The following is a 14,045-nucleotide window of genomic DNA, read 5'->3' as shown; positions in this document are numbered from 1 at the left end:
TTAGAAGCATTGAAGCAGGCATCACTACGACGAGAGAGAGAGAGAGAGCTGAGAGGCATTCTGTGGTCTAAAGAGAACTACTTTCATCTAGGACTCATGTATCACCATGTTAGTAAAGCTATAGTGAAGCTGAGGAGACGACGACTGAGGAGACGGTTGTCTGACTGAGGAGACAGAGACTGTTTAAGCTGCATGCTATGGAGATCTTGACAGGGACAGTTGACTATTGATGGGCGATGAGATAAATTGATTTGAGGAATTGATCACAATATTGATAAAGGATAACAGATCAAAGTACTAAGTTAGTGGGTTTTATCAGTTGGTGTGTCTACTAGTAGAAATAGAATGACTGGTAACTACTAGTGGTAATTGTAGTTCTATGCTGTATACTGGTGGTAACTACTAGTGGTAATTGTAGTTCTATGCTGTATACTGTTGGTAACTACTAGTGGTAAATGTAGTTCTAATCTGTATACTGTTTTACAGTTGTATCTGAGAAGAGGATTGCATGTTCAGGTTTCACTGTTGAGTTTAGTTCTGGAAGCCGGGTGAGATTTGTTTTGATTGATGTAGTTGGTTGTTGCTACAGTAGTTGATTTATTTTTCTCCCTACAGCAGACGCGAGGAGCAAGGAGCTCCCAGGTTCACGACAGGGAGGTGATATTGGAGCGGCCACCGGGTGGCGCCACGATCCTCTGTGCTGAGCGTCGTGGGATGTGGTCGTCAATCTGAGTTCCTGTATCGGAGAACAAGAGCAAAGATCCGTTATAAACAATGGAGTACATTTTGGGTTCTGATAGGAGTAAGACAGTAGAACTACGATTGAAATAACCATTGTACAGCTTCCCAAATCCCTGACCTTAGATGTAACTACAGCTATACTGTAGCTATAATTGGTCCTGTGTGGTTCAACAGAGACAGTAAACAGAGCTAGAAGTTAGACTAATAAGGCTGACAGGATAGACAGGACTCCCAATTAGAAATATGATTGGCTGAAACAAGGGAATGGGAGTGAGATGGTCAGAGTGAGAGAGAAGGAGGGAGAGGGAGGAAGACGGAGAGCGTGGAAGAGAGGGAGATGGGGGGGAGAGAGAGAGAGTGAGAAGGGGGAGACACCGAGAGAAAAGGAAGGACAAATAAATAATTAAATAACAACTGTGTCTCTATCTATAAGCATCCTAATCTCTCTCCACCTTCTCACTCCCCCCCCCCCCCATCTCCCTCTCTTCCACTCTCTCCGTCTTCCTCCCTCTCCCTCCTTCTCTTTCACTCTGACCATCTCACTCCCCCCCTCCCTCTCCCTCTCTTCCACTCTCTCCGTCTTCCTCCCTCTCCCCCTCCTTCTTCACTTTCATCTGACTCCCTCCTTCTCTCACTCTGACCCTCCCCCATCTCCCTCCTCTTCCACTCTCCGTCTCCCTCTCCTCCCTCTTTCACTCTCCTCTCACCCCCTCTTTCACTTCTCTCCGTCTTCCTCCCTCCCTCCTTCTCTTTCACTCTGACCATCTCACTCCCCCCCCATCTCCCTCTCTTCCACTCTCTCCGTCTTCCTCCCTCCCTCTCTTTCACTCTAACCATCTACTAGAATTCCCTCCTGACATCAAGACATAAAGGAGAGCATTTCCTGTCTGCATAACTTCCTGTAGAGTGAATAACCCTTATAGCATAACCCTTCCATATAGAATAACCCTGTGTAGAATAACCCTGTATAGAAATAACCCTGTATAGAATAACCCTGTATAGAATAACCCTGTATAGAATAACTGTGTAGAATAACCCTGTATAGAATAACCCTGTATAGAATAACCCTGTATAGAATAACCCTGTTAAATAACCCTGTATAGAAAATAACCCTGTAGAATAACCCTGTAGAGAATAACCCTGTATAGAATAACCCTGGATAGAATAACCCTGGTAGCAAATAACCCTGTATAAATAACCCTGTATAGAATAACCCTGGTAGAATAACCCTGTGTAGAATAACCCTGTGTAGAATAACCCTGATAGACATAACCGGTCCATCATAGAATTCCCTGGGACCCTGTATAGCATAACCCTGGTAGAATAACCCTGGTAGAATAACCCTGTGTAGAATAACCATGTAAATAAGCCCTGGTAGAATAACCCTGTATAAGGATAACCCTGTATAATAACCCTGTATAGAATAACCCTGTATGATAATGTATAGAATAACCATCTGGATAGAATAACCCTGTATAGAATAACCCTGTATAGAATAACCCTGTATAGAATAACCATGTATAGAATAACCCTGTATAAATATACACCCATCTGAATGAGTATAGAATAACCCTGTGTAGAATAACCCTGTAGATCATAACCCTGTATAGAATGTATGTTAGGATAATGTAGATCCATCAACCCATCTGGAGAGAATAACCCATGTAGGGTAAATAACCCTGTAGGTTCATAACCATCTGTAGAGAATAACCCTGTTAGGATAACCCTAGATCATCTAGAAACCATCTGGAGAGAATGTCATAGTAAATAATGTAGCTGGTCAAGCCATCTGGAGAGAATGTCCTGTGTAGAAGGGTAATGTAGCTAGTCAACCATCTGGAGAAGAATGTCATGTAAGGGATAATGTAGATCATCAACCATCTGGAGAGAATGTCATGTAGGATAATGTAAATATTCAGCCATCTGGAGAGAATGTCATGTTAGGATAATGTAGATCATCAACCATCTGGATAGAATGTCATGTTAGGATAATGTAAATATAACCATCTGGAGAGAATGTCATGTTAGGATAATGTAGACCATCAACCATCTGGAGAGAATGTCATGTTAGGATAATGTAAATCCATCAACCATCTGGAGAGAATGTCATGTAAGGGATAATGTAGAATAACCATCTGGAGAGAATGTCATGTTAGGATAATGTAGATCATCAACCATCTGGAGAGAATGTCAAAGGGTAATAAATTAAAAAGCCATCTGGAGAGAATGTCATGTAAAGGGTAATGTAGCTGGTCAACCATCTGGAGAGGGGATAATGTAGATCATCAACCATCTGGAGGGGGAGGAGAATGTCATGTAAAGGATAATGTAAATATTCCCATCTGGAGAGAATGTCATGTTAGGATAATGTAAATCATCAGCCATCTGGAGAGAATGTCATGTAAAGGATAATGTAAATATTCAGCCATCTGGAGAGAATGTCATGTTAGGATAATGTAGATCATCAACCATCTGGAGAGAATGTCATGTAAGGGATAATGTAAATATTCAGCCATCTGGAGAGAATGTCATGTAAGGGATAATGTAGATCATCAACCATCTGGAGAGAATGTCATGTTAGGATAATGTAGATCCATCAACCATCTGGAGAGAATGTCATGTAAGGGATAATGTAGATCATAAACCATCTGGAGAGAATGTCATGTTAGGATAATGTAGATCATCAACCATCTGGAGAGAATGTCATGTAAAGGGTAATGTAGCTGGTCAAGCATCTGGAGAGAATGTCAGGTGAATGTCATGTAAAGGATAAAGTAATTAAGAGGATAATGTAGCCTTAATGTAGCCTCACTAAAAAGTGATTTACTGTGTAATATACAGTAAGTAAAGGGTGGAAAGAGAGTTATGCCACATTTGTAAAAGCACAAGTTGCGATGGACCTTTATACTATCACACTCTTAACATAAGCCATTAGCTGTTAGCCATTAGCCGTTAGCTATTAGCTGTTATCCATTAGCCATTACCCTGCAGTGTTTAGCCACCATGTCTTACCCTGTTGTGCTGCTTAGTGCACTTCAAAAGCACAGTTTCTTAAAAACCTAATGTGGTAGAGTTTTCAGGCCTCTGTCTGTAAAGTTTACCTCTCTGTAAAGTTTACCTCTCTGTAAAGTTTACCTCTCTGTAAAGTTTACCTTTTACCCTGCAAGCATTATCCACTATCTCCTAACCTGCTGTGCTTTTACCCTGCAAGCATTTAGCTCTTACCCTGCTAGCATTAGCCACTATCTCTTACCCTGCTGTGCTTTACCCTGCAAGCATTAGCTCTTACCCTGCTCTTACCCTAGCATTAGCCACTATCTCTTACCCTGCTAGCATTAGCACTATCTTTACCCTGCTGTGCCCTGCAAGCATTAGCCACTATCTCCTACCCTGCTGTGCTTTTACCCTGCAAGCATTAGCCACTATCTCTTACCCTGCTGTGCTTTTACCCTGCAAGCATTAGCCACTATCTCCTAACCTGCTGCTCTTACCCTGCAAGCATTAGCCACTATCTCCTACCCTGCTGTGCTTTTACCCTGCAAGCATTAGCCACTATCTCTTACCCTGCTGTGCTTTTACCCTGCAAGCATTAGCCACTATCTCCTACCCTGCTGTGCTTTTACCCTGCTAGCATTAGCCTACTATCCTACCCTGCTGTGCTTTTACCCTGCAAGCATTAGCCCCTAGCTCTTACCCTGTGGCTTTTAGCTAGCTCTTACCCTGGTTAGCTTTCTCTCTCCCTTACCCTGCTGGTTGTTAGCCCCTAGCTACCCTGGTTACTTACCCTGCTGTGCTTTTACCCTGCAAGCATTAGCCACTATTTCCTACCCTGTTCAGCTCGTACCCTGCTAGTATTATCCACTATCTCCTACCCTGCTGTGCTTTTAACCTGCTAGCATTAGCCACTATCTCTTACCCTGCTAGCATTAGCCACTATCTCCTACCCTGCTGTGCTTTTACCCTGCCATCATTAACCCCTAGCTCTTACCCTGGTTAGCCTTCACCACTATTCTCTTACCCTGCTGGTTGTTAGCCCCTAGCTCTTACCCTGGTTAGCCTTCATCGCTCTTCTCTTACCCTGCTGGTTGTTAGCCCCTTACCCTGATTAGCCATCATCTCTCTTCTCTTACCCTGCTGGTTGTTAGCCCCTAGCTCTTACCCTGGTTAGCCTTCATCTCTCTCCTCTTACCCTGCTGGTTGTTGGCCCCTAGCTCTTACCCTGGTTAGCCTTCATCTCTCTCCTCTTACCCTGCTGGTTGTTAGCCCCTAGCTCTTACCCTGGTTAGCCTTCATCTCTCTCCTCTTACCCTGCTGGTTGTTAGCCCCTAGCTCTTACCCTGGTTAGCCTACATCTCTCTTCTCTTACCTTGCTGGTTAGCCTACATCTCTCTTCTCTTACCTTGCTGGGTCTTAGCCCCTAGCTCTTACCCTGGTTAGCCTACATCTCTCTTCTCTTACCTTGCTGGGTCTTAGCCCCTAGCTCTTACCCTGGTTAGCCTTCATCTCTCTTCTCTTACCCTGCTGGGTCTTAGCCCCTCGCTCTTACCCTGGTTAGCCTTCATCTCTCTTCTCTTACCTTGCTGCGTGCTTTGATCCTCTTGTAGATGAAGTCAGGATAAGCCTTCCTGGGTACGAAGCGTCCAGAGCCCTCTGTGACGTTCAGCTTTCCCCCCTCCAGGACGATCTTCCCCTGACTGATCACCACCACCGGGGCTCCCCGGACCTCCATGCCCTCAAAGATGTTAATCTCCACTGTCTGGAAACACACACAAGGACAGAATAATGAACATCCAGCTCAGACATGATATCATCATCACTAAACCCTTACAGACAGACGGACAAAACTCCTCCAGACACATTGGAGAGGAATGTCTGAATGATGTCTGGAGGTTGACTGTGAAAGAGAGGGAGAGGGGGGGTGTGTGTGTGTGTGTGTGTGTGTGTGTGTGTGTGTGTGTGTGTGTGTGTGTGTGTGTGTGTGTGTGTGTGTGTGTGTGTGTACCAGTGCGTGGGTCGCGGCTGAGATGGTCTTGGTCTCCTTGGGGTTCCAGATCACGATGTCTGCGTCTGACCCCACAGCGATCCTTCCTTTACGAGGATACAGGTTGAACAGCTTGGCAGCGTTGGTGCTCGTCACCGCAACAAACTCATTCTCATCCATCTTGCCTGTCGCCTGGGGAATACAGAACAACACATCCTCTTCACGATCAGGAGAGAGCTGTCTTTTATACAACAATGCAAAGACGTTACTGTTAAAGACATATCGTGAAGAAGAAGAATAAGAATAAGAATAAGAATAAGAATAAGAATAAGAATAAGAATAATAAGAAGAAGAATAAGAATAAGAATAAGAATAAGAATAAGAATGCCTAAGAAGAAGAATAAGAAGAAGAAGGAATAAGAAGAAGAAGAAGAAGAATAAGAAGAATAAGAAGAATAAGAAGAAGAATAAGAAGAATAAGAACGAATAAGAAGAATAAGAAGAAGAATAAGAATAAGAAGAATAATAAGAAGAAGAAGAAGGGGAAGAAGAAGAAGAGGAAGAGAGAATAAGAAGAATAAGAAGAATAAGAAGAATAAGAAGAATAAGAAGAATAAGAAGATACAGAAGAATTAAGAAGAAGAATAAGAAGAATAAGAATAAGAAGAATAAGAAGAATAAGAAGAATAAGAAGAATAAGAATAAGAAGAATAAGAAGAAGAAGAAGAAGAAGAAGAAGAAGAAGAAGAAGAAGAAGAAGAAGAAGAAGAAGAAGAAGAAGAAGAAGAAGAAGAAAGAAGAAGAAGAAGAAGAAGAGAAGAAGAAGAAGAAGAAGAAGAAGAAGAAGAAGAAGAAGAAGAAGAAGAAGAAGCAACAACAACAACAGAAACAGGGGTGTCCTCCACGGTGGTCTAGCTGTCTAAACTGCTGCCTCCAGATCATATATACAGCATCACTTTGAATCAGACCAACTACAGAAACTCTTTATTTCCCACTGTAAAGCATACAATGACAAAAAATAAACCTTTAGAAAATAAACAACAACACATACCACAGCCTTCTCCCAGACGATGGCTAGCCTCTCCTCGATGCCGTTAGTTCCCTCAGGGATGAGGGTGAAGTTGTCTTTCCCAACAGCCTTCTGGGCCGTCGAGAAGGTGCTGTGGCCACTGGCCGTCACCTGAAGGTCTCCACTGTGGACGAAGAGAACAGGACAGTCAGACCACTGTGGACCAAGAGAACAGGACAGACAGACCACTGTGGACCAAGAGAACAGGACAGTCAGACCACTGTGGACCAAGAGAACAGGACAAACAGACCACTGTGGACCAAGAGAACAACAGGACAAACAGACCACTGTGGACCAAGAGAACAACAGGACAAACAGACCACTGTGGACCAAGAGAACAGGACAAACAGACCACTGTGGACCAAGAGAACAGGACAGTCAGACCACAGCATAGTGAGTCATCATCTAAGAGGACAACACAGTGAGTCACCATCAGGGATGACTAAGAGAACAGGACAGTGAGTCACCATCAGGGATGACTAAAGAACAACACAGTGAGTCACCATCAGGGATGACTAAGAGAACAGGACAGTGAGTCACCATCAGGGATGACTAAGAGAACAACACAGAGTCACCACAGGGATGACTAAGAGAACAACAGTGAGTCACCATCAGGGATGACTAAGAGAACAACAGTGAGTCACCATCAGGGATGACTAAGAGAACAACAGTGAGTCACCATCAGGGATGACTAAGAGAACAACAGTGAGTCACCATCAGGGATGACTAAGAGAACAACACAGTGAGTCACCATCAGGGATGACTAAGAGAACAGGACAGTGAGTCACCAGTGAGTCATCATCAGGGATGACTAAGAGACAGTGAGTCACCACAGGGATGACAGAACAACACAGTGAGTCATCATCAGGGATGACTTGAGTCACCATCAGGGATGACTAAGAGAACAACACAGTGAGTCATCATCAGGGATGACTAAGAGAACAACAGTGAGTCACCATCAGGGATGACTAAGAGAACAACACAGTGAGTCACCATCAGGGATGACTAAGAGAACAACACAGTGAGTCATCATCAGGGATGACTAAGAGAACAACAGTGAGTCACCATCAGGGATGACTAAGAGAACAACACAGTGAGTCATCATCAGGGATGACTAAGAGAACAACACAGTGAGTCATCATCAGGGATGACTAAGAGAACAACACAGTGAGTCACCATCAGGGATGACTAAGAGAACAACACAGTGAGTCATCATCAGGGATGACTAAGAGAACAATACAGTGAGTCACCATCAGGGATGACTAAGAGAACAACACAGTGAGTCACCATCAGGGATGACTAAGAGAACAACACAGTGAGTCATCATCAGGGATGACTAAGAGAACAACACAGTGAGTCATCATCAGGGATGACTAAGAGAACAACACAGTTAGTCACCATCAGGGATGACTAAGAGAACACAGTGAGTCATCATCAGGGATGACTAAGAGAACAACACAGTGAGTCACCATCAGGGATGACTAAGAGAACAACACAGTCACCATCAGGGATGACTAAGAGAACAACACAGTGAGTCATCATCAGGGATGACTAAGAGAGAACAAACAGTGAGTCACCATCAGGGATGACTAAGAGAACAACACAGTGAGTCACCATCAGGGATGACTAAGAGAACAACACAGTGAGTCATCATCAGGGATGACTAAGAGAACAACACAGTGAGTCATCATCAGGGATGACTAAGAGAACAACACAGTGAGTCACCATCAGGGATGACTAAGAGAACAACACAGTGAGTCACCATCAGGGATGACTAAGAGAACAACACAGTGAGTCATCATCAGGGATGACTAAGAGAACAACACAGTGAGTCATCATCAGGGATGACTAAGAGAACAACACAGTGAGTCACCATCAGGGATGACTAAGAGAACAATACAGTGAGTCACCATCAGGGATGACTAAGAGAACAGAAGCTGATTCACTAATTAATCATCTTTTTTTCTGGTTGTTTTAGGGTGATTGTACTTTTTCTTCGTTGAACAATGTCTGTGAGAGAATTCAACGGTGTCCGTGAGAGAATTCAACGGTGTCCGTGAGAGAATTCAACGGTGTCCGTGAGAGAATTCAACGGTGTCCGTGAGAGAATTCAACGGTGTCCGTGAGAGAATTCAACGGTGTCCGTGAGAGAATTCAACGGTGTCCGTGAGAGAATTCAACGGTGTCCGTGAGAGAATTCAACGGTGTCCGTGAGAGAATTCAACGGTGTCCGTGAGAGAATTCAACGGTGTCCGTGAGAGAATTCAACGGTGTCCGTGAGAGAATTCAACGGTGTCCGTGAGAGAATTCAACGGTGTCCGTGAGATGCAGACAAAGTAATTCAGATATAATTCAGAAATGTTCTGTCTTTATTCTAGTGTCTGTGTCTCTATGGCTGCGTTTACACAGGCAGCTCAATTCTGATCTTTTGTAACACAAAATTATATTTTTTGACCAATCAAATCAGATCTTTTGTCAATAAATGTGAAAGATCAGAATGGGGCTGCCTGTGTAAACGCAGCTTTTGTGTTCTCACCAGGAAAGCAGGGAGTTGAGGTAGTCAGGGGTGCTGGGGTCTGGGCTGAGGGGCGGGGACATGACGAACGCGGCAGCCTTAGCCCAGTTCTTACTCCAATAGTGTGATCCGTCTGTCCCAAGGCTGGCTGTGATTGGCTCGCCATAAACCACCATGCCTGAAAATCATCCAATGAAAAAAGACGAGGCATTTGTACAAGAAATATCAGTTTTTCAGATTTTTTTTGCCAGGTCAACAACAAATGTGTTTAGCCATCAAAGTTAACAAAGAATGTATGATACAGAAATGATATCCAAATAAAGTTGTTAGTGAATCGCTAAACCCAGTCTCACCCTTCTTCCTGGCCTTGGCGATGACATCAGCAGCCGACTTGCTCATCACCTTGGTGATGTAGAGAGGACAGTTGGCCTGCTTGGCGATGGTGATGGCCCGGTACACTGCCTCTGTCTCCACCTAGTGGTCACAAATTAAACACCTTACTGTAACATCTCAACCAACATTTATTTTTTTATTTAACTCGGCTAGTCAGTTAAAGAACATATTCTTATTTACAATGACAGAATAGGAAGAGTGGGTTAACTGCCTTGTCAGCAGTTAATGTTTACCTTGTCAGCTCGGGGATTCAATATAGCAACCTTTCGGTTACTGGCCCAACGCTCTAACCACTATGCTACCTGCTGTAACCACTAGGCTACCTACTCTAACCACTAGGCTACCTGCTCTAACCACTAGGATACCTGGCTCTAACCACTAGGCTACCTGCTCTAACCACTAGGATACCTGGCTCTAACCACTAGGCTACCTGCTCTAACCACTAGGCTACCTGGCTGTAACCACTAGGCTACCTGGCTGTAACCACTAGGCTACCTGCTCTAACCACTAGGCTACCTGCTCTAACCACTAGGCTACCTGCTCTAACCACTAGGCTACCTGCAGCCACAAATCACGGTTTCTACTAGGTACAACAGCCACAAAGTCAAAATTGGCAATATCGTCATTTTTCAAATGTATTTTAAGTTCGGTTAGGGTTAGGGTTAGGTTAAGGTTAGGGTTAGGTTAGGGTTAGGGTTAGGGTTAGGGGGTTAGGGTTAGGTTAGGTTAGGTTAAGGTTAGGTTAAGGTTAGGGTTAGCTTCAGGTTAGGGTTAGGTTCAGGTTAGGGTTAGGTTTAGGCATAAGGTTTGCAGTGTGGTTCAGGTTACACACCAAAAGTGTCCATAGGAAAACACTTTTTGATTCCAGGTAGAACCCTTTTTTGTTCCAGGTAGAACTCTTTTGGGTTACATGTAAAACCCTCTGTAGAAAGGGTTAGGGTTAGGGTTAGGCAGTAGGAAGCTATGCAGATGATACAGTCTTATACTGTTAAATGCTCTACAACAAAGCGTTGTTAGTGTCCAACAAGCTTTCTCTACCCTTAACCTTGTTCTGAACACCTCCAAAACAAAGGTCATGTGATTTGGTAAGAAGAATGCCCCTCTCCCCACCGGTGTGATTACTACCTCTGAGGGTTTAGAGCTTGAGGTAGTCACATCATACAAGTACTTGGGAGTATGACTAGACGGTACACTGTCCTTCTCTCAGCACTTATCAAAGCTGCAGGCTAAAGTTAAATCTAGACTTGGTTTCCTCTATCGTAATCTCTCCTCTTTCACCCCAGCTGCCTCACTAACCCTGATTCAGATGACCATCCTACCCATGCTAGATTACGGAGACATAATTTATAGATCGGCAGGTAAGGGTGCTCTCGAGTGGCTAGATGTTCTTTACCATTCAGCCATCAGATTTTCCACCAATGCTCCTTATAGGACACATCACTGCACTCTATACTCCTCTGTAAACTGGTCATCTCTGTATACCCGTCACAAGACCCACTGGTTGATGCTTATTTATAAAACCCTCTTCGTTCTCACTCCCCCCAGACTGAGATACCTACTGCAGCCCTCATCCTCCACATACAACACCTATTCTGCCAGTCACATTCTGTTAAAAGTCCCCAAGCACACATTCCTGGTTCGCTCCTCTTTTCAGTTCGCTGCAGCTAGTGACTGGAACGAGCTGCAACAAACACTCAAACTGGACAGTTTTATCTCAATCTCTTCATTCAAAGACTCAATCATGGACATTCTTACTGACAGTTGTGGCTGCTTCGCGTGATGTATTGTTGTCTCTACCTTCTTGCCCTTTGTGCTGTTGTCTGTGCCATGTTTTGTGGTGCTACCATGTTGTGTTGCTACCATGCTGTGTTGTCATGTTGTGTTGCTACCATGTTGTGTTGCTACCATGTTGTTGTCATGTTGTGTTGCTATCATACTGTGTTGTCATGTGTTGCTGCCATGTGTTGCTACCATGTTGTTGTCATGTTGTATTGCTACCATGGTGTTGTCATGTTGTGTTGCTACCATGCTGTGTTGTCATGTGTTGCTGCCATGTTGTGGTGCTACCATGCTGTGCTGTCATGTTGTGTTGCTACCATACTGCGTTGTCATGTGTTGCTACCATGCTGTGTTGTCATGTTGTGGTGCTACCATGCTGTGTTGTCATGTTGTGTTGCTGCCATGTTGTGGTGCTACCATGCTGTGCTGTCATGTTGTGGTGCTACCATGCTGTGTTGTCATGTTGTGTTGCTGCCATGTTGTGGTGCTACCATGCTGTGCTGTCATGTTGTGTTGCTACCATACTGCGTTGTCATGTGTTGCTACCATGCTGTGTTGTCATGTGTTGCTGTCATGTTGTGGTGCTACCATGCTGTGTTGTCATGTTGTGTTGCTGCCATGTTGTGGTGCTACCATGCTGTGTTGTCATGTGTTGCTGCCATGTTGTGGTGCTACCATGCTGTGTTGTCATGTTGTGTTGCTACCATACTGCGTTGGCATGTATTGATACCATGTTGTGTTGTCATGTTGTGTTGCTACCATGCTAAGTTGTTGTCTTAGGTCTCTCTTTATGTAGTGTTGTGTTGTCTCTCTTGTGGTGATGTGTGTTTTGTCCTATATTTAGATTTTATTTATTTATTTTTAATCCCAGGCCCCCGTCACCGTAGGAGGCCTTTTGCCTTTTGGTAGGCCGTCATTGTTAATAAGAATGTTTTTAACTGACTTGCCAGTTAAATAAATATTTTTAAAAATGTTAAAAAAGGACTGGCCACTCCGATCCTGGTTCCTCTCTAGGTTTCTTCCTAGGTTCCTTCCTTTCTAGAGAGCTTTTCCTAGCCACCGTGCTTCTACATCGACATTGCTTGCTCTTTGGGGTTTTAGCACTTTGTGACTACAGCTGATGTGAAAAGGGCTTTAATAAAATACATTTGATTGATTGACTGAGATTACAATATTCAGTCTCATTTCCATTATTATTGAGAGTAGCAAATTCATCCACAAGGTATTTTCAACAAGCAATGGCATGTCTAGTCTCCCGGTTTCAATCCATTCTGTCACTAACAGTAACACTGGTTCACAACAAGATACTGTAGTGTGATCATGTAAATGAGGCTATTGTTTACACCGAGACAGCAAGTCCCTACCTCCTCTGGGTGACACAGCACATGTCCCTCAGGCCCAGTGATCCCCAGCTCCAGTAGTCGCTTCTGCTCCTATATAGATAGAAGGGGTAAGACGGAAACTGCACTTCACATGATGCAATCAAAGACAGCAGTTTATTCTGCTCCTATATAGATAGAAGGGGAAATATGGCAACTGAAGATGTCCTTTGCCCAGGAGAGATCTGCCCAGTCACTGTCAAAGGCCAGTCTTTCAAGTCAACAGTACAGGAGCCTACCTCGTCAATGATGTCACCGTTCTCAGCGTGAACCTGAGCGATGGCACCCAGGTCTCTAATGATACCAAACATCTCATACATCTGGCATGGGAAAGAGATAAAAACAAGGAGGGGGTTAATCAAAATGCAGAGGACCGTATTCCACCCTCTCATACATCTGGCATGGGAAAGAGATAAAAACAAGGAGGGGGTTAATCAAAATGCAGAGGACCGTATTCCACCCTCTCATGCAGAGGACCGTGCTCCACCCTCTCATGCAGAGGACCGTGCTCCACCCTCTCATGCAGAGGACCGTGCTCCACACTCTCATGCAGAGGACCGTGCTCCACACTCTCATGCAGAGGACCGTGCTCCACACTCTCATGCAGAGGACCGTGCTCCACACTCTCATGCAGAGGACCGTGCTCCACACTCTCATGCAGAGGACCGTGCTCCACACTCTCATGCAGAGGACCGTGCTCCACACTCTCATGCAGAGGACCGTGCTCCACACTCTCATGCAGAGGACCGTGCTCCACACTCTCATGCAGAGGACCGTGCTCCACACTCTCATGCAGAGGACCGTGCTCCACACTCTCATGCAGAGGACCGTGCTCCACACTCTCATGCAGAGGACCGTGCTCCCACACTCTCATGCAGAGGACCGTGCTCCACACTCTCATGCAGAGGACCGTGCTCCACACTCTCATGCAGAGGACCGTGCTCCACACTCTCATGCAGAGGACCGTGCTCCACACTCTCATGCAGAGGACCGTGCTCCTCACTCTCATGCAGAGGACCGTGCTCCACACTCTCATGCAGAGGACCGTGCTCCACACTCTCATGCAGAGCACCGTGCTCCACACTCTCATGCAGAGGACCGTGCTCCACACTCTCATGCAGAGGACCGTGCTCCACACTCTCATGAAGAGGACCGTGCTCCACACTCTCATGCAGAGGACCGTGCTCC

The 14,045-nt window shown here is 44.8% G+C and overlaps 1 protein-coding gene across 1 annotated transcript in view; it reads right to left on the bottom strand.

Moving 5' to 3' along the window:
- Positions 1-399: 399 nt before the first annotated feature.
- Positions 400-14,045, bottom strand: part of dpysl4 (dihydropyrimidinase like 4) — a 31,039-nt gene continuing 17,393 nt past the window's right edge. The window contains exons 6-13 of the mRNA XM_046360639.1: positions 13,097-13,177; positions 12,843-12,911; positions 9,660-9,780; positions 9,328-9,484; positions 6,774-6,915; positions 5,744-5,914; positions 5,318-5,497; positions 400-854 (exon numbers count right to left, since the gene is read on the bottom strand). Of these exons, the coding sequence (XP_046216595.1) occupies positions 645-854; positions 5,318-5,497; positions 5,744-5,914; positions 6,774-6,915; positions 9,328-9,484; positions 9,660-9,780; positions 12,843-12,911; positions 13,097-13,177 (1,131 nt within the window). The 3' untranslated portion in view covers positions 400-644. The remainder of the gene's footprint in view (positions 855-5,317; positions 5,498-5,743; positions 5,915-6,773; positions 6,916-9,327; positions 9,485-9,659; positions 9,781-12,842; positions 12,912-13,096; positions 13,178-14,045) is intronic.

This window comes from Oncorhynchus gorbuscha, linkage group LG08 (genome assembly GCF_021184085.1).
Source record: "Oncorhynchus gorbuscha isolate QuinsamMale2020 ecotype Even-year linkage group LG08, OgorEven_v1.0, whole genome shotgun sequence".
Taxonomy (NCBI): domain Eukaryota; kingdom Metazoa; phylum Chordata; class Actinopteri; order Salmoniformes; family Salmonidae; genus Oncorhynchus; species Oncorhynchus gorbuscha.
The sequence above is the reverse complement of the archived record's forward strand: the minus strand, read 5'-3'. Positions and strand labels throughout refer to the sequence as shown.